This window comes from Oxyura jamaicensis, chromosome 2 (assembly GCF_011077185.1).
Source record: "Oxyura jamaicensis isolate SHBP4307 breed ruddy duck chromosome 2, BPBGC_Ojam_1.0, whole genome shotgun sequence".
Taxonomy (NCBI): Eukaryota; Metazoa; Chordata; class Aves; order Anseriformes; family Anatidae; genus Oxyura; species Oxyura jamaicensis.
In genome coordinates, this window is record NC_048894.1 from 61,089,866 (window position 1) to 61,110,236 (window position 20,371).

A 20,371-nucleotide genomic window follows, 5' to 3' on the forward strand; every position below is an offset into this window, starting at 1 on the left:
CTTAGATAATTAAATTCCTTGATCTCTTCAGAAATATAGAATGATTAAATGGAGCTAATAGAATTAACTCTTTGGGTAAATACTAAGAAATCCCCTGGCCTCAAAATTAGGCTATATTTGGCTAATGTTAACCTGAATAATGATAGGTTGATTTCTATATAGTTATGCCACAAAGGAATCTTCACAATGAATAAATCGCCTTGAAGAAGAAATATGGCCAAGAAACCCTTCTCAATGAATCCTCTGGAAAAGCTTCCAACAGGAACATGAATATTTTACTCTATATTGGCCAAGCCGGTTTCTCTGAGTATTCCTTGGACTCTGCTTTGCTACTGTTACTCTAACAATACTTATATCAGCAGAGTTTGAAAGTGCATTTGAAAGAATTTCTCAGGCAAGGAGCCTCAATCCAGGGACAGATTAATTTACCTGCAAGGCTGTGCATGCCTCAGAAAATGTGATCATATCAGAATCTCTTTGTGTCCCTTTCAGAAAACCAGCTTCTCTTGTCTTGAAGAATATGCTTTTGGCTTATTTATTTATTTATTTAAGCAAAGGCAAAAAGAATCAACACAACAAATATTTAAGATTTTGCTGCTAGATTGCATCATCTCTGATGCATAGCAGTGGCTCGACTTGGTATCATTTTCTTCTACCATGTAGTTAGCAGGGGGTCTTCTTTCAGGATGGTCACCTGTAAGTTGCTACAACAATATCTTGCTCACTGATGTGAGTCTAAAGACACTGTTGTGAAGAATTAAGCTTTTAGCATTTTGTTGGATTTATTTAGACTGAGTTGTCACACTGCCAGCACTACAGACAGTGTAATCTTCAATGGGCAATAGCAGCAGCCATAACAATAGTGCTACACTTTCTCGATGTCTTCCATCTAAAAAGGTCAGCCTGATTTACTGTTATTAACAGGATCATAATAATCCTGTGAGATGTATCATTAGACATATTTGAAAGAGAAGATACTGACCCAGAAGGAAAGGTAATCATTTGGAACATGTCCAGTAAGTGGAGTAAATGACTGCTTTGGTCATTATTTCTGAATCTTTTAAATGATTGATGAATCACAGCAGGAATCTGAAGCAGAACTCAAAGTACCACCAAAGTCTCCCTTTCTTATGCTATCCATACTTACAAGACTTTTAACTCCTCCTATCCCTTTTAATGAAACAGGAATAAATGTGATGTTTTCTTCCAGACTTTAGAAGTTCCCTGCAGATAACTGAGTCATATATTGCCTTTTGCTTCTGTCAGCCACATCATCAGCTTCAATGAGAACATTTCAATACTGTATTTGCTTTAAATTGGTTTTCTACTTGGTGGAGCAAATGTTTTGGCTTGCTGGCTGAGTTTCCCTTTGGATACAATACAGGTTCCCTAAAACTACCTTAACTTTGGATATGATTCAGCCTCTTTTTCATTTCAGCACAATAGATCCAGTGCAAATTTTAGTACATATTAACAGAGGTAATTGAAAGAGGAAAAAAAAATAAATATTCAGTGCTCTGTACGCTGGAAGACTTGTAGATCACTTCACATATATTGAAATTCATTAACTGAAATAGCCTCATCTGAATACATGTTTCTGTCCTTCAGTGTCACGGTTGAGTTTATTTTGTTTGTCAGGGTTGACTATTGGCCCTCCCCTTGATCACAAACAAAATGCCAGTGACTTTTACAGCTCTTCACGAGATACCAGATCCCACTGCAAGAATATGAAGTCCATTTCTTCTATCAGCTTGTAGTTAACACTAGGGCATTTTTAACATGTGCTCTTTAGACTACAAATATATATTTTTACTATGTTACTATATGGTCTGACACACTGAAGTGCAAATATACTATATTTGTCTTTTCCTTCACACAGCATACAACTGTATCCATACAGCAAGGAAGCTGGCTGTCAGTTTTGCACAATCGGTGATTAATCTCACACATTTGCCTCTCTTTTTGTGATAAAATAAATGTTTTGGAGTCCAAGGCCTTGCAAGAACTACCCATTTTAACAGTTGGCATTTATTATGCCTGTCTAATGCAAACTTGCACAATCTGCTACCCAGCTGGAAAACAGGAAGAGAGCCCCAGACGCATTTCAGCTGAGGTGAGAGTTTAGACTGACTCAGGAACTACACCTGCTCTGTAATGACTCACACTTCTCTACAAGCACACATCTCAGGCACTGTGCTGGTTGGGCCAGCTGGAAGTATAGAGCTGACCTCTCTCTGTACTGTTTTTGAAGGTGGCTGCTCTGCCAATCCAGCCAAGCGCCTGCCCTTTTCCTCCATCCCTTCCTCCTGAGTTGCTGAAAACAAAGTGCAAAAATCCAACAGAGGTTATTCAAGTCAAAGATTTGTTCTCTACCATGTTCCTCTGAGGAACACAGAAAGTTATAGAAGGATGGTGTTGCTCTGTTTTTATTATTTCTTCATTAAAATCTCTGCTTCATTAAAATCTCTGCTTCATTAAAATCTCTGCTATGAAATGTTGTAAAGTAGGTGGTGGAGAGCTAAAGAGACTTTTGGTCTGACCCATCAACGTTGAGTATTCGTAGGAAAGCTGATATCATATTTGAAAGTAGTCTCTACCTTCACTTATTTAAAAGAAAACAAAACAAAATCCCTCACAACAGATTTTGAAATACTGCATAAAACTGAAAAAAAAAATCAAGTGCTCAAATTTTGAAACAAAATATACAATTTCCCAAACAAGTAAAAACTTGTATCAAACATTACATTTCTATGAAGCTCTTTCCTGTGACACATTTTTTTTTTCCAAATTTCCAGCATTCACAGAAGTTTAAAAATACTCAGACTGCTTAAAATTTGGAATATAAACCCACTTCTTACTTATATTTCTGACACTTCAAATACAATAAACTTAAATCACAACAGATAAGCCTAGGTTTTTTAGAATAATACTGCTTCAAAGCCTGTTCTCTCCCCTCATTCTGCTCTGTCCAGGCACTGGGGGAAATGACAACAAAAATGACAAATTGTTGTATGGTAACCAATGTCATAAAATGATTACTACTGATGCAGTGCAAAATGAGGGGAAATAACAGTCTGAGTAAATGTGTCTCAGATAACCCATAATCCAAAATGAAGTTATCCTTAATACTATAAACAGTGAAAATATTTTCAGCTGGTGGCACAGATCACTAAACAATTTCCATGGGACCCTGTCATCTGTTTAATTTCTTTTGTCGACTCACTCAGCATCTTGCAGGAGTGACCCCTTCATTTTACAAGCACATCCCCAAAATCCTGAGTATTTCTTGTCTCCCCGAATGTTAAAACGCGCTCAGTTGTAGATGTCCCTGTCTGAAAAGCACTGTTACAGCTACTTCTGGAGCTCTGAATAAAAGGAAGATGTCCAAAATCTGAGTGCTCAGTTCTCATTACTGGATGATTCTTTCTCCTGTTAAAACCATTTTGAAAGCATTTTTAAAGAAAACTAGCAAGAAGAAGAAGTAAATTCTGCATAGTTATGCTATTCTCTCACTTCTGTTGCATCAGAGACGAATGAGGCCTAAGAAACAAAGTTCAGAAGATCAGTGAAATAAAAAACAGATACGTATTACAAGTTAATTCATCTCCATTATCTGCCTTTTTAATGGATGAGAAATTTTGTAATGATTATTTTTTCCAAAAGGAATATTACCTGAAGGTGCATGAGTCCTGTTTAAACCAAGGGAAAGAAATATATAAATACTGTTGGGAGAAATTTTTAAACACTTGTTTTGTAACTGAATTTAAATACCATCATTCTAATTTAGCAGACGTCCCAGGTGCTTAACATTTATATTGCTGAGGGGGAAAGACATTAGCATAGAAGGTATTCTGATTTTTGAGTTTTGGCACATAATTATCCCTAAATCATTCATGACTTCAAACAATTTCTATTCCTGTTCACACTGATCTTGAATTTTATGTTTGCTTGATGGCTTGTATTACACTTGACCTGAAATCATTTCAGTGATGGAAGAAAACAATTAGTTTTGTTTTAACATATGTTGTATGATTACTAGTACATTATAGAGATACTTAACTGCAGAAAAAAGAGCAATGGATACATTGGCAAAAGTTTGGTTACACCAAATACGTTTGAATTTCCTAATAAAGCATGTAGGAAAGAAATTAAACACTCACTATGCAAAGAAGCCTACAGGAAAAACTGCAAAAGCTTATTCTATATTTGATAATCAAAAATAACTCAAACCTCTGAACACGTTTGAGTTAAATGCTAGATCATGTTTTTCATAAAAAACTGTTCTGTCATGTGCAAACTAAAACCTTAGTGCTTTTCAAGTCACAAAAGGGATGAGCTGCACAGACACAATGACAATTGAAGCCAACAAAGTTTTCAGGCAAAGATGTGAGTAAGAATTTTGTAATTAGCACTGAGCAAATAATTGCTTCTTTGATTGAGTGACTAAACCAAAAAATTAGGATAATTCTTAGCTTTGGGTCAGACAGAAGTAATTACTTTCTTTGTCTCGTGGCAAGAAAAAAAAAAGTTGGGAAGTTTTTTTTTTTTTTTTTGGTACATGGGGGGGTGGATAGGAAATGAAAGATTCTTTTAACAAGTCCCAGGTTGTGATATTAAGAATACCTAAGAAGCGGTTCAGAAGCAGAGAAAAGAATGAAGCTAGAGATAGACTGATTAATGGTAATAAATAATAAAGATTGCTATTAGGGTATTAGAGTCTCAGAAAACTAACCTGTAAAGTGACTCTCCTTTTTGTCCAGCTTCTGCAAACTGAAGAGGACATACTCAAATACTGTCAGCCCAAGGGACTAATGTCTTTTTGCCTCTGAACCAGGGAGAGACCAGGCGCACAAAGCCGAGGTCATGAAAGTACCCACCCACCAAGCACTCAGCTGGCAGTTTATAGAGTGGAGTCTTTACCTTTGGATTTCCATTCTGTTGATTTCTTCCCTCTTCTTAATGCTTCTACTTAAATTACCTTGTCAGAGTCCTTGTTTAGTAAGATACCTATAGCTGGTCTGCTCAAGTTGGAAACTAGTTATTCCATGCGGAACAGACAAAGTAAAAGCTAAAGATCACTAACCTCTTTTGAGGAGCTATTTAATATTCTTCCTTCCCTTCAATCATTCCCATAAGAAATGATCCTGTTTCTCTTTTGCGATGAAGTGTTGCATGGGGAAAAAAAGAGGCCTGATTGTTCCTGGATTGAACATAAGTTTATGGAGGGAGGGAGCAAGAAGGACTGGCCTCTTGCTGAAGCAAAACTTTCTATACATCATTGCAAATGCAAATTATCCTAAATGGGATAAGAAGGACTATAACAGAAGCAAGATCACAGCTCCACTCTCTGAATGGTGCAATAAAATGGTTGATGGTGAAAAATCAAGGATGAATTTCCACAATGCACAAGTTACACATTTCCACTATACCTCTAGTGCCGTGGATGTTATCCCTGAGGAGCTCTCTCTGAATGGAACTACATCCAAAGAATAAAAGGTAACCTGAAAATGCTCCCTGTGAAGTTAGCTATTCAAAAACACACTTACGTACCTACTGATTTTTTTACACCATGCATCTGGATACTCCAAATATTCACATGAATTTGAAATTAAACCAAATGCCACCTCTGAGTTTGCAACTTGTCACACAATCCACATGCTGTGACTTTATGTAAAGCAGAAGTAAAAATCAATCAACCTTCTGGACCAAGGCCTAAGGACTTTGTAAATAAATGGCATGGCTTGAACTATGGTCCTGGAAAACAAGCCCAAAAAGAGACACATAAAAGTCTCAAAGGAAAACCAGGTGCTTTCCATAAGATTTACACATACAGTCGTGAAACAACTTGCAAAAACATACGCATATTTATGCAAAATTAAGACCAAAAGGCAACTCTATGGGTTGGCATGGGCAATGTACTGAACCTTAGGAAAGGCTTTTTACTGCTGTTAAGCAACAGCATATTTTAATAAAATTGAAAGAAGCTAAGGGCTAGATTTCTGGTAAGCCTGTTATGTACTCTTCATAGAGACTGTACATTCAAAAGGATTTATATTATAAATGATATTATATTTATTATATCATATTGCTTATATTATATTGTATTATATATCATATTGTATTATATTGTATTATATTATTTGCTGTTGCACTGTAGAGAGGAATGTGTTATTGAAATGCAGGGTTATGATCTAACCACGAGGTGGGAGCATTGCTCGTCACACATACCTAGTGCATGTTAGGCTTTCTGTGTACATACCAACACTACAAGAGATGAGTAAAAATATCCCATATATTGCTGTGCTGCAACCTGCAAATTTGCTTGTTACCACTAGAATAACTTCCCAGGACAACCACCAAAAAAATGAACCTTCTAATTTTCTGTAACTCCTAGCTGAGAAAGAATAACAGAATAAAATGTATTGAACTGGTGCCTAGAACAAAGAGTTGCACTGAAAACTTTGTATTAATACTAAATCTTTTCCCATTAGGAGAAAAAAAATGAGGGTAAAGATAACCCATGAAAGTGAAAAAGAAGGTAAATAATTTCTTCTTTTATTGTAAGTTTTGTAAGTAGAAAAAAATGCAGAAATAAAGTTTGTGAATGTAGAGAAAAACAACTACATGCAACTGTTTCAAATTTTCCATTCAAAGTGATGAAAAGCAACAATTTCACATAGGAAAATTAGGTTTTCCAAAATGGTTTTAAAATGTTCTGTCCCATGGGAAACATTTGATAATGATGTTGATGCTGATGACCCATGCTGATGATGTCTCTGACAGGACTGTGTCTTTATATGGAAATGGAAGCCCCGTATCTCTTTTATTGGAACTGAAGGTAAGGTCAGTACTGAATAACAAGCAGTATGTCCTGGAGAAAAATGCCAGTAACAAGTGGATTAGAGGACACTAGCCTACGTTTGAGAAACTTGCACGGGATTTTGAAGTTTATACTGCAGTCTAAGGCACGATCACAATTTACACAGCCATCCTCAAGCTAGCTTCAAAGTAATTGGCTGGGGTACTGATAGACTCAGTCATGTGAAGCTCTGTCAAGATGCATACATAGATTTGTGGTGTCTCAGAGAGCCTGATCACTGTTTCTGAAGGCATGTATACTTATCTGTTTGTGGGTAGCTTAACGGTAACTCAAATACACTGCACCTGTTACTTCAGTGTAGGCATGCCACTTCAGTGTTTTTGTGTCCACATGGGATGTTTATTCATGTTTCCTTGGCCTCTTTGTTCACCATGTAGAAGGATGAATATGCTACAAATGTTTTAGCATGTCTGTATTCCAATTACAACATATTAAAATAAAATGTTGTATATGCTCAAAAAGTAAATTGGGCACAGATCCTGTGAAGATTTATGCACTCTGTAACTGTCTCCCCTCGATGAAGGTGCACAGCAGGACAGAGTGGCTGACTGACCAAAGCTGGATGCAAGCCTCTAGCTGATGCTAATGGGTGGCAGAGACAAGGAAGAAGTAGGATGTGATAAATCTACACAAATAGGCACCTGTTTGAACTAAATATCCCTCAGCCACACACTCAGAGGCTGTTATACCCAAGTATCAGGCTTGATGCTGCAAAAGTCCAGGCTGAATTTCTCTGACATGCAGTCTACATGTAGTGGGGGAATTATAGTTGTAACCTCTATCTTTCTAACTCCCCTCTCCCCCCTTTCTTTTTTTTTTTTTTTTTTTTTTTCTAACACATGAAAGACCATGTACCAGCTTGTGAGAAAGCACATGTTTAGGTAAACATTTCAGTAGTCTGCAAACAGTTATATATTATCTATAGATAATGTTCCTTTCTCCACATCCCTCATCACATGACTGGTAAGGAGATTTGCTCTGGAGAGAGCAATGGACAGAAGAACTTTTACAGTATTTGTCAAAACAGAAGTGCCACCCTAACTCTTTCCTCTTTAAGGCACATCATTCACAATTTTCCCGCTTATTTTTTTCAATGAGTTCATTAGTTATAATCTCTCTCTACAGGTTCTGACTTAATAATATTCAGCCTACAAATTGTCTTTGCTTGGTTACAGTTGCTTATTCATGGTAATCAACTGGTCCCACTGCACTGGCCTTTTCTCTAGGGGGTTAAGCAGAACATTTCCTTATGGAAGAAAAACAGTCATTAAATACCTAACAGCACACAAAGATTAGCAAATTGGAAGTAAACAAATTCACAGCCTCACTCTTGAAGTCAGCATGAAACTCACCTCTTTGTCTTCCAGCCTGACTAGATAGATGCCCCTAATCTTTCCAAGAGCCTGAATGCAAGCCTTCAAAGCTAACTTGACCTTTAAAATTAGGGATTCCCACACCTACTTTCCTGGCTAGGCTGATACTCCTGCACCTGCATAGAGAAGCTCCAAGCTTTCTGCATGTTACTCATCCTGCTGGGGCTGCAGTCTTCTAGCACAGCCTCTGCTCTGCCATCACCCACTGCAATGGGGTGCCATTCTACCCACTGGTCCTTCTGGGGCCATTATAGTTACATCAGGTAGTGCACATATTCATGAACTCCTGGAGACCTCTTAATTTCTGCATCCCTGAAGAAAGAATTGTGAAAGGTACTTGTTCAAGACGGGCTTCCTGACAGACTCTTATTTAAAGTATGTAAATAATATGACTTTCTAACAATATAATTGAGTTTTCTTAAACAATTGCTGCTAAGGGAGCTCTGTAAAAACAAAACAGAACAACAAAAACATATTTATGTGTCTGAAATTAATACGTACTTCTGGATGAATTGTTCTACATTTTTTTATTGAGTTATCACATTTTCTTCTTATTTGTCATTTTGCTAGAGGAAAAGGTTATTAAGTAATTTCTTACAAGGAAACAATATAAGTAAACTTAAAACATTCAGTCTAAAAATTATCTTTGCTTGGTTACAGTTGCTTACTCAACGTAATCAACTGGTCCCATTGCATTGTTCTTTCCTTAAGGAGATGAGAAGAAAATGTCCTTATAAGAGAACAAACAGACATAAAACAGCACGCAACAGCACACAAAGACTAGCAGCACGCAAAGACTAGCAAGGGATTTGCGACTTATATCCCAAGTGATAAGATGAGAGGAAATGGCCACCAGTTATGCCAGGGGAGGTTTAGGTTGGATATTAGGAGAAATTTCTTTACTGAAAGAGTTGTGCAGCATTGGAATAGGCTGCCCAGGGAAGTGGCTGAGTCACCATCCCTGGAAGTCTTCAAGAAATATGTAGGTTTAGAACTTAATAGCATAGTTTAGTGGTGGATTTTAGCACTAGGTTAGAGGTTTTACTACATGATCTTAGAGGTCTTTAGCAAACTGAATGATTCTATGATTCTAAACACAGCATCATTCTAAATTGCAGTGCTTACAATGAAGTTATCTTTCTCGACCAACAAAATAAAGTACTGAACTATTTATGTTTAGAGATAGCTGTATTTCAGTTGATTTAAGTGACACATATAGAAAGGAAATCTTAGTTCTAACATTTGTTTCCATTTATTTTGCTATCCAATACTTAAGCAATCACTTCAGGAGCAATAAGGGGTCAGATATTACCTCATAGCCCTGTGGTGCACAGCTGAGGAGGTGCAAAAGAGGAGACATGCCATAGCTGTTCTTCTCCTTTGCTGAGGCTACAAGATGATCTATGGACCTTTACAATAGGCTTAGGGCTATGTGAAATTATTTCCAGATGCCCAAGAAACTGTCCTACAGCTTGGATTGCTTCAGTTCAACAGTGCTTTATCAGTATTCCTGTCCTATAGCATCCTTAATATGGCCTCTATGCTTATTCCTGCTTGTTTCCCATAAATGTGGTTCAACAGCACTTGGCAAATTCTCCCTCAGACAATTAAGTCAAGAAAGCTCTGTGATTGTATTGGTGTAATGTAACATGTAATCATAAAAAGCAGAGACATTTTGTGCAGGGTTTTTCTTAGGTTTGTGTTTTGCAGCCCCCATGCAGCCTGTCTTCAGTGAGAGCAGAATTTGGCCCAAAGAAACTCAGAAAGATAGAACCTCACAAATCCTTGTTTCCTATTGAGCAACGCCAGTAATCCAGGATTTTTCTTGAAGGCACTGCACAGAAATTGATTGATAAGGAACATGGTTTACTAACAGAACAACTAAGTGGTGCTAGGCATGTGAAAGAAACAATTTTTAGCCAAGAATGCCCCAAAGGTTTCTGTCAGCTCTAATGGCTGTTTCGGTTAAATCTGTTCCTGGTTACCACACAATTTTTTGGTTTTAGAAACAACTATAGATGTTTATAAAACAAGAGAATGCATATAGAAATGGGTGACAAAATGTAATGAAATTTTAAGTCCTTACCATCTGTTTTATTTGTTTCATTTCCCACATTAGACTGATCTTTTTTGTCTGATTTGCTGTCTTCCTTTAATTCACCTAGAAAGAAGCAATAATAAATACTATAAGCATTATAACGCAGACCATAGTGTATTAATGTCTGTAACCCAAACAAATTGCAACATCAAAAAGAGATGTTCCTTAGAAGTATCACAATGAACTATGATTAACATATTATCATAGAATAATGCACCAGGCAAAGTTTTTCCGACCCCTACTGAAAATCAAGCTTCACAATCTCCTTTTAAATTTATTCTAACATTGCACATTCCAACTCATACTTCCTCTGGCTGCATGTAGGCCATTAAAAACATGACCACCACCTTCACTTCAAAATCAGGAATCTGAAAAAAACGTGCTTTTAAAAGACTGAGTAAAACCCTGTGAGACTTTATCATAGATGATTAAAGATGATTAAAGAATCACCTCAGATATCCCAAACAGTCCTACATAATTTTGTCACACTTTCTCTTACCAGTTTTCTTTTTCCACTGACTCATTTAGGTTGGTCCTTTTATGCTGATAACAGGGAACAGATGAACATCCTAGCATTGATCACTGGTTTTAGAGTCTGTAGCAAACCAGTAAAGCAAGGTCTTTGGTGTTGCAACTGTTGATGCAGAGTGAAAATGGCAGCTGGAGCTGGGGTATATTCTATGAAGCCAGGAAGGTTAATCAGAGTCCTTATCATTTTATATTCTCTATTAGTCATACAGCAGAGCACATCAGACCTTCCCAGACCATTCCCTCACTGAATGAGAAAGTTTTGCTTCCAAATGCAGGAGCAAATAAAAAATAACTTAAAGGGACAGATCTAGTAGAGCAGGACTCATTTAGCTGTTGTGTCTAAACAGCTTCAAAGAAGGTCTCCTTCCTTCAGATGTCCAGAGAAGGAATGGCCTGCACAAATGGGAGCAGGCATCCTGTCCTTCCCCTCAGAAAGGAATAGCAGTAAATTTGTGACCCACACCTCAACATGAAAAAGCTGTAATGATTCTCACCTCAGAATTTTATAAATTTGATTTGTACATTGCATAGCTGTATTAAAGTGATGCTTATTCCAACTGTATTACTATTTTGTTATTATAACTACTTCATGGACTTTGGATCAAGATTATAGGTATTGATATGTTATAAAGGACCCAATCTGGTTTCTAAACAGTTATGGCCAATGACTATTTACTTTTGGAATAGCCCCAAAACCAGAAATTGTAGAGAAGCAAGGTTTCCCTTTTCTACATTGTTCCCTAACCACTGGAATAATTGTTATTCTTGTATGACAGAGAATTGATAACTGTCCAATTAAGTTTTATCATAGTATAACAGGAGAATGGTTTTGAAATCTTAAAATATTTAACAAGATGGAAAATACATGTCCTGTTCAGTTCTCATTTAGAGCCAAAACTTTCATGCTTTTCTTATTAAGCTCACTGTGTGTGAGAGAGAAAAATGTAAGCAAGACAGGACAGACAGCAACTCCTTAGCTAATCATACTGACACTGACTCAGGCTCCTTTGGAAAGTTTAATCTGAACAGAGATGTATGAACAGCTCCAAGTAGGTTTGAGGTTTCTGCTTGAAAAAGGTGGCCTCTAAAAGAAGGACATTGTCTTCAGGAAATGAAATGAAAACATACCTAGCAAAACACAGAAGTCTCTCGCATTCCCTCCACCGTCATACGGCAGATGGTAATGATAAACTAATAATGCTTTCTTTAACCATTGCCTATAGAAGTTGCTTGACCCTAAGTGTGTGTAGGCAATGATGATGAACACACACACGTATATTTTTTCCCAGTTTGATGTCTCTGAGAAAGCACAAGGGCAGTGAGTGATGGAGAGAGAGTTCAAACTCCTCTGATGACACAATTTCTGAACTTTCATTGAATATCTTATTATGAATATGGGACTTCTGAATTTTGTAATATCTACCCTGCCATATTGCCAGCAGCAGAGCAAAACAATGATCATAATGATCGTTCTGAAAGGGATTACAAAGGCAGAGAAATAATAAGGTGAATACTTTACAATGAGATATTAACATATAGGTGTAGAATAAAGGAAGCTGTGGTGAACCTAGAGATGTGAATGATAGATTTCATCAGTCTCCAAAGTCTCTGCAGTGATTGTACCTCATAAAGGCCTTCTCCCATAAATTAAGGAGCAGAATTTCTTTTCCTGAGGAAGACACTAATTTTCACAAATCATTATAATTCCTTTCAAAGCATTTTTGACACCTGCAGCAGAGAGACATTGCAGAAATAGGTACTGTCAAAATCACTAGAGCACACTTAGTCCCTGTATTGTTAGAAGTGTCTAAAACAAAGGATTTCAGAAGCAAAACCTGTTGCAACCTAAAGGGGATTTCATATGTCCCAACCTTTTTGTCTCCTTGGGCAGCCCATTCCTGATCACTTGCATAACACTGTCTGAAGAAAAATCCCCATACGTAACAGAGTATGACAGCTTATTTTTCTAAGAGAATGCTTCTGAGTCTGAACGTGTTGCTGTTTTGGGACTGGCTGACACTACCATACTGGTGAGAGGACACATATGCTGCCATCTTTTGCTAAAGGCTTAAGGGAGCAGGAGTTGGGGAGAGAACAATGAAATGGCCCAGAGACAACTGATCTGTTCTCATGGGTCTAATCATTTCTTTTAATGTGGTATGCAATTTTCACTTTTTTCAAACTTTCTTTGGGTATAAAATGTGATTTTTATTTTAACTGGGTGTCAGTTTTCTGACAATAAATCTCAAAGTTTCATGTTTGCCCTAATAGAGTAAGGGAGACATAAATAAAATAGCACTTAAAAATAGGCGATGGGGGGAATGATCTTCTGTCCCAAAACATATTTACACCTGAGAATCAGTTAAAAGATAACTTAAATAGGCCTTTAAAAGCATTTATAACTTTTCCATCTCCTCTTTCAGTTAACCAAGTAGTGAAGCTGTTCTTTGAACCATGACAATTTGTTTCAGCTTTTAAGTGTGTATCAAAACAAGCTGTTTCATTTCCTTGAGAAAATGTTGCCCTTTCTGCCAAAAGCACACAAACAGGTATGACAAACCCCATATTTTATGGAAGAATACTACTTGGGAGTTAATTTACAGTTTCCCATTCCCGTATGGAGGTACCTAAGCCAACTTCTAGAAAAAGGCCCCTGGTCCAGGAACATCCTTTTTCAGGACACCAGTTGCCCCCATCTCTGAGGTGTGATACTGGTTTTAGGGCTAGATTCACCTTTCAGTGGAAGGAGAGAACTCACCATTCTGGACATGCTGCTTCTCTTCGCTCACTGTCTGATGAGAGTCCACCCCCTTATCTGTCTTAGGTGCATTTTTTCCTTGAGAGACTTCTTGTTTGTTCTTCCCAATTTGCTGAGTCACATTTACATGACTCTCATTGGAATCTGCATTTTTGTTTTCCCCAGGATTTGTTTCTTTGCTGTTCTCTGTCTTTGCTGCTGTCACATCTTCAGCTGGCTTTTCATCCTCTTCATCTGTTTTCTTTTCATCTGTTCTCAGATGAACACTTTCCTCTGCTTCTTTCTTAGCTTTTTCTTCTGCACCCTCAGCAAAGAGAGAAACAAAATGAGAAATCACGATTATCAGTCAATTTGACAAGAAGGATACAACTCACACATCTAAATCTACTTCAGCTTTTTACATGCAAACAAGCTTTACTTAGATAAGTATAGGAATTGACTTGACAAGGGAAAAAGAGCATAGGAGAATATTTAAGAAAGTACTCTGAAAAAAATATCCCATGTTGACCTAACTGTATCTCATGTGCATGTCCATTTTTTTTAGCATATAAGGTTCCCCTTTGACAATGCAGTTCCTCAGAAATTTTGAAAGACAAATTTAAAAGATCTATCAGCTATGTAAGGCTTTAGGGGCACCAAGGTTACCTCCATTCCTAACACACATGAATTAGTCAAACCACTTTTACTTTATCTCATGTTGTACCATGTAAATCTAAGCTCTTAAAAAGTCTCAGTTCTTCAAAAATCCACTTTTTTTCCTGCTTGTCCCAGGTTGCTTCCACTTCCAGCTTCCTAAGCTCTTAGTTTCTGCTTACTGTTACCATTTCTTTCCATCTCTGAACTTTCTTAGCAAACTAATATATTGCTACCAGTACCTGCTCTTCTATCCCTAAAAGTCTTGCAGTTAAACAGAAATATGCAAAAAGCAAGTGTTAAACAACAGCAGCATGTCAAAGTACTGTCATTCAGAAAAAAAAAAAAAAAAAAAAAAAAAAGCCAATTTCTCCCATTCAAGCTACTGTTCTTGTTCATATCCAGATCTTGGGCCCTGGTGCAACAGGAAATGCTTATAACAGAGGTTACAAATTACTTTGGCTCTGTGTGGTGAGACCACTACATTTCTTGCCCAGGTCGGGTACAGCAGACCTGCACAGACTCAACTGCAAGCCATAAACTTTGTGTGGCTTCCTGTGTTGCACTGGAAAGTGGGATGCAGCCACAGACCCTCAGCACAATGCTCAAGCTAATAAACATGGCTGGGAGTGCACAGCCTCTGGGGCAGACACTCCACAATTTTCTCCATTTTCCCACAATCACTAAAGAATTAATCTGCAAATGCAACTGCGTAGCTTAGCACACACTCAGTTTGGAGTCTTATTCAGCTTCAGAACAAATATGTTTCTGTAGTGAGTCTAAGCATTCAGATGTGATTGGACTATACAGCTCAGTATATCTCATATTGCCTGCATTCAGGATTTCAGGGTCTGCAATAGCCCAGCCCACCAATCAACCCATCATGGACAACCAATTGCACTCTATTTGTGATAGGAATCACAGATAGATGTATCTCCTGGTTTCTGAGAGATTGTGTAAGTTGATGAGCAGACAAGCAGATCCTGCAAATCAATGAGTAAAGTCTACATCAGTTCAATGGAAGCATTCTTGACACCTATAGGGAAGATGTTTTGGTCCTTACAGGAGCAGTGTCTTAGATACAAAGGAAAAATTACAAAAGAATTTGCAAGTGTCTTCTCAAATTCTTCCGATAAGTGAATCAGAACCAGTTTTGAGAAAAACGTACCAAGGCATACAAAAGAGAAAGGGGGAAAGCCATCTTTATAAGAAATGCCAATCTGTATTTCCTTGCCAGCAGCTAAAGTTAATTAATTTCTAAATGAATAAATTATGGCTCACATGAAAATATAATTAAATCAGATATGAGCCTCCCTCACTTTATTAATCATTCCTGAAATCTATAGTAGCTTCCATAGATAGCCCAGCTATGTATGTTGATATTTTCCCTGGAGTCTCATGGTATTTACAAGGCTCTCTCTCATCTGAGGATCTGAAAAAAAAATCTGCATTTTGCACGTGAACCACAAGAGAGAGATTCAGCTCAGGAGGCTGGGGCTTGCTAAAGAACTGTTGGATGAGTGCCTCTTGTCAAAATTAGTGTCAGAAAATACTTTATCCACATGGTGCTTTGCACATCAGGGTCTTTGTTTATTCCAGGTTTTAATTTGTATCTATTTAGTGAAGATTCTTTAAGCAAAAGAGCTCAGTAATAAACCTACTTACTTTGCCCACACAGTCCAAGATATTTTCTATAAATACCACACTTGGGATAAAATAGCTCACTGATACATCTAGAGACAATGCCATTACCAAAGGGAATACAGTATTATACACATTATATAATAATAATAATAATAGCAACAGCAATAATAATGATGATGATGATGATATTTTTTCCTTCCCACCTGATCCCGAGTTGCTATTTTCTGTCAATCAACAGTTAAATGCTTTATCTGCCTGCTATTAATAATTCTTATTTTTATATTGGCAGAGCATCTTGATACATTGTTAGACTTCGGTTTGACAGGGGTTGGCAGTTTAAAGTCCTAGTGTGTGGAAGACCCTGCTGCATATGGCTAAGATAGGCAAGGCAGATGGAGGAGAGCTCAGGGACTTGCTGCAAGTCAGGAGCAAGACAGCAGGTGAGCAAAGGTGTTGATGCAAGGGCTCTGGAGTCCAAGAAGAGTTTCTTAGTCCACAGACCATCCAAAGGCATGCTGAGACTTATGTTTATGTATATCTTTCAGGATAAAAAAAAATTAGGCATGCCTGTATTGTTAAATGCACCCAAAAACACAAAAATTATCTGAATGCCTATGAATTCAGATAAAAAGAAGCTGACAATGCTTTCTGTCACTGCACCAAGCCTGTATGAATTTAAGAAACATTTGGACTGTGCACTAAGTCACATGGTCTAAACTTTTGGGTAGACCTGTGCAGTGCAAGGAGTTGGACTTGATGATCCTTATGGGTTCCTTCCAACTCGGAATATTCTATGGTTCTATGATTCTATGATCCTGAATCGCCTGTCCTTCAACCCATAAACTGGGCCTCTGATCAGAGCTATTGGTGATGAAGATTAGCAAAAAAAGTAAATAAACAAGTCAGGGCTAAGGGCTGTCAGAAAGGTAAAGATAAAATGCCTTACTTAAGGGTCCCCCATGTCTAATGCAGACTGGTTTGTAATCCACTTTGAAGTGAACTAATTGTTTCATAGACTCTATCTTCAGGATCTGCTAGAAGGATTATTTCTTATTAGGTACTTAAAAATAAAACATTTTTCCTCTCCAGCTAAAGTATTAATAATCAAACACCTATTGGCAAGGTAATCTGTAAATAAAGAATATGAAATACTGCATTAAGGCATATTATCAGTAGTAGCATTAGTTAAGTAATGTGTGCACATCCGCTTGAATCATACCTTGACATTTCCATGTACACATTTAGAAAAAAATCTTTATGCAAAGCAGTCGCTGCAAGTGGGTACAAAGCACATTTTAAAGTTTAATATCCAAAATCTATTATGATCTACTCTCTATATTTGTTTCATTTATTTATTTCCCCATAGGTCTCATTTGCATGTAGGATTTTTATCTAGTAGATCCTATGTAGATAAGCAAATATGTACAGCTTATGTTGAAGTGAAATACTTAAAAATAGTTAACTCTATCAGCATAATTCACTCAACACTCATACTTTGATACCGTGACTGTACTAAATGCTTTGCTTGTTTGATTAGCTTTAATTTGTTTTGTCCAAAAAGAAAGGTAAAATAGTATATATCAATTAAAAACCTAAAAAGTATTCAAAAAATAACAAATAAGGAGATTTTGAATTATGCTTTTGTTTTTATTTTCACAGAATGTCTAGAAAGGCTTTTCCTGAATGGTAAGTTTTAGTCACCCACGAAAAATTAATTTGAATACATGCTTTCCTGCACCTTTAGACAAGCCTTTTGAATGGAGAGGAGCATTCTGCTCTGGCAGATGAAACAACTAAGCCAAATTTTCCATCAGCTCTAAAGACAGAGCCACATAAAACATTAAAATCAAACTCCTTCCATTTACATGAAATACAACACTTTAATTAAATAACAAGTTTAGTAACAAGCATTCAGCTCAGAGTGGACATTGTATCATGAAGAATTTCATAAAGAAAAAAAAAATCAGCAACATATTCTGCTTTCTTTTGTTCTAAAGCTTAAATTTTTTTTTTTTTTTTTTTTTTTCTTTTTCGTCTTCCCTCCACATAGAATAATGATATTGACTCCTGGTCAGATTGCAGCCAACAGAGCTCTCATATTCTTCTGAAATATCTGCAGTTCTGCACAGATTCATGACATCATGAGCATATGCAGCATACTTCCTAATTCTTCATTCAAGTTATGGCTGCAAATATGAAGCCAGACGTGAATCCAGAATATGTTGGCCTTTTCTCCTGAAGTATTGTTCATACTTCTTTCAAACTTAACAGTGAAAGATTGATAACCTATCTCTAAAAATGCTTTTACAGCTATTTTTGCACTCACTCTGAGTCTGACTCATGACTTTAGGGGACCTCCCTTACAGTTTCTTCTTTTTCCTCCCATTGTCCAAATACTCTTCATTATATACACTTGCATCACACAAAACCATATAAGGCACAGATGAGTCCCTATCTTTCTGAATTCACTGTAGGTTGTTGACCCTGGGAAGCAGATTCTTTCAAACTAACAGTGCTTACTTGGAGAATAATTTGATTTAAGAAGAGCTTGAAGAAGAATAGGTCAAAAGATTTTTTTTTTTCACTAAGAAGTCTGGCTGTTACCTTTGGTGGCTTGCGCTTTCCATTTCTCCCGGTTCTGCTGCACCACCTCGGTCCAGGTGGCTTTAAAACATTTGAAGTCCACAGTGAGTATGGAGCAGTTGAGTGAGGCACTTCCTTCTGACCCAGTGCTCTTGACACTTGATCTTTTAACATCAGAGGGACTAATACTATTCAGACTGGGACACAACATCACAAAACACAGCAGAAATCAGTAGCTTATACACCCAAATACAGCTAAGAAGAAATCATTACTGTAAGTCTAGATAACTTCACAGAGTCAAACAGAAAAAAAATAAAGATAAGCTTTAATAGGTTCTCTCTCACAGTCCCCTCCTTCCCATCCCCAAGCAATCAATGTTAAAGCAAACAGCACAATCTGAGCCAGTATTAGACATAAAGGGCAGTTTTTCTATTATTATTTTTTGGTATCCACAATCCCTTAGAAAAAGAATCACTCAAAGTGTTACCTAGATTATTTTTGTTGTGCTCCTGTGCACTCCCTAAATATTCACTAACCCTAAATACTGTCAGTCACGTGTGCAGATACTTCCCAGTTCTCTTTTGTATTTCAAACACTCCTATACTTCTAGACATGTAGAAATGAGTGCCTCACAGCGACATTCTCTACCTTCTCTTTGATATTTGTGACTGAGAAAGCACTAAAGTTTACCCTATCTACAAGTGACTACAACTGTTTGTGTTTGCTGCCTTTATAGGCATGGCTTAATTTCATGCCAGCCCCCCTCTTTGCCCTGCCTTGGGCTGGGGTTCCTCTGCAACACAGTCACATCAAAAGGTGAGCTGTGGTATTTATTGGCAGTGTGGACAACAGACTTTAATCCACACAGCTGACATACAGTACGAAGGGAAAACCAGGGTAGCTGAGTGCAAGAGCAACAGATGTGGATTGAAGGGAGAGGATGCGTGGTTATTCACCTGGAACGCCTGAACCCGGACATGCCAGAGCGGGAAGCTTCATCAATGAGCGGTGTCACAATCTTCTCAGTCATGTCAGTTAGCACAGTAAAAGTGGGCTCCACGATGAAATCAATGAAACCTGATCAGAAATGTAAGCACAGCCCAGCAGGTGAAAGAAGGATTTCTGTGGAGGCACTGCTTCAGTGTTCACAGACAACCTCACCATAAAAGACAGAATTAAAAAAAATATACTTCATTGAAAGAGGGATCAGCAAATACTACAAGACAAAAACAGAGTTACATGTCAACCCTTGACCCAGAAGCCTGGGTATAGTGCACAATAAAAGGTACCTCCATAAACACTGGAAAGAACCTTGCAAATCAGAACACAAACAGATGCATCAGATTTTTTTTCATATGAGGAGTGTGAAATTTAAGCCATATTCTTAATGGATTTGGTTAAAACCCAGTTTCAGAAATGAAATCTCTAAAAGCAGAAAATTTATATAACAGGAATAATACTGCTAAGCTCTGCTGGTGTGGAGTTATATACACACTTCCCTTCCTGCATATCAGTAGGTTGCTGTGAATATTCTCTTCTCAGTGCTCACCCTGCATATTGTTACTGATTCTTATTCCACCCATTTTTTGACGTAAGTAAAGAAAAAAAAAAAAAAGGACCAAATCACTTCTCCTTCAATATACAGTTTGGCAGAGACAGATACAACTCTGATCTGAATGTTGGAAAGGGCAGATGAGAGGGCCCTGTGGCCACAAACTCAAGAGAAAGAAAATCCAAGTTGCGCAGATAAAATGTGAAGAGTGAGGGGTCTTCTCACAAATCCTTACTTAGGGCAAGAGCTATTTCTTATGTTCATCTTAACACTTCATTTTGAAAATTTCTTAGTGCTATAGGTAGTCAATGTCCTTAG

General features: G+C 37.4%; 1 protein-coding gene across 9 annotated transcripts in view; it reads right to left on the bottom strand.

Annotated features, from left to right (window-relative positions):
* PDE1C (phosphodiesterase 1C) overlaps nt 1-20,371 on the bottom strand; it is a 306,050-nt gene that overhangs the window by 19,164 nt on the left and 266,515 nt on the right. For 8 of the 9 annotated variants that reach the window (XM_035316719.1, XM_035316723.1, XM_035316722.1 and 5 more), the window contains 4 exons: nt 19,458-19,578; nt 18,522-18,697; nt 13,641-13,937; nt 10,340-10,414 (listed from right to left, as the gene is read on the bottom strand). In XM_035316719.1, the coding sequence (XP_035172610.1) occupies nt 10,340-10,414; nt 13,641-13,937; nt 18,522-18,697; nt 19,458-19,578 (669 nt within the window). Of the gene's footprint in view, nt 1-9,744; nt 10,088-10,339; nt 10,415-13,640; nt 13,938-18,521; nt 18,698-19,457; nt 19,579-20,371 lie in introns of those variants that run through there. The other variant, XM_035316725.1, reaches the window with a different exon arrangement.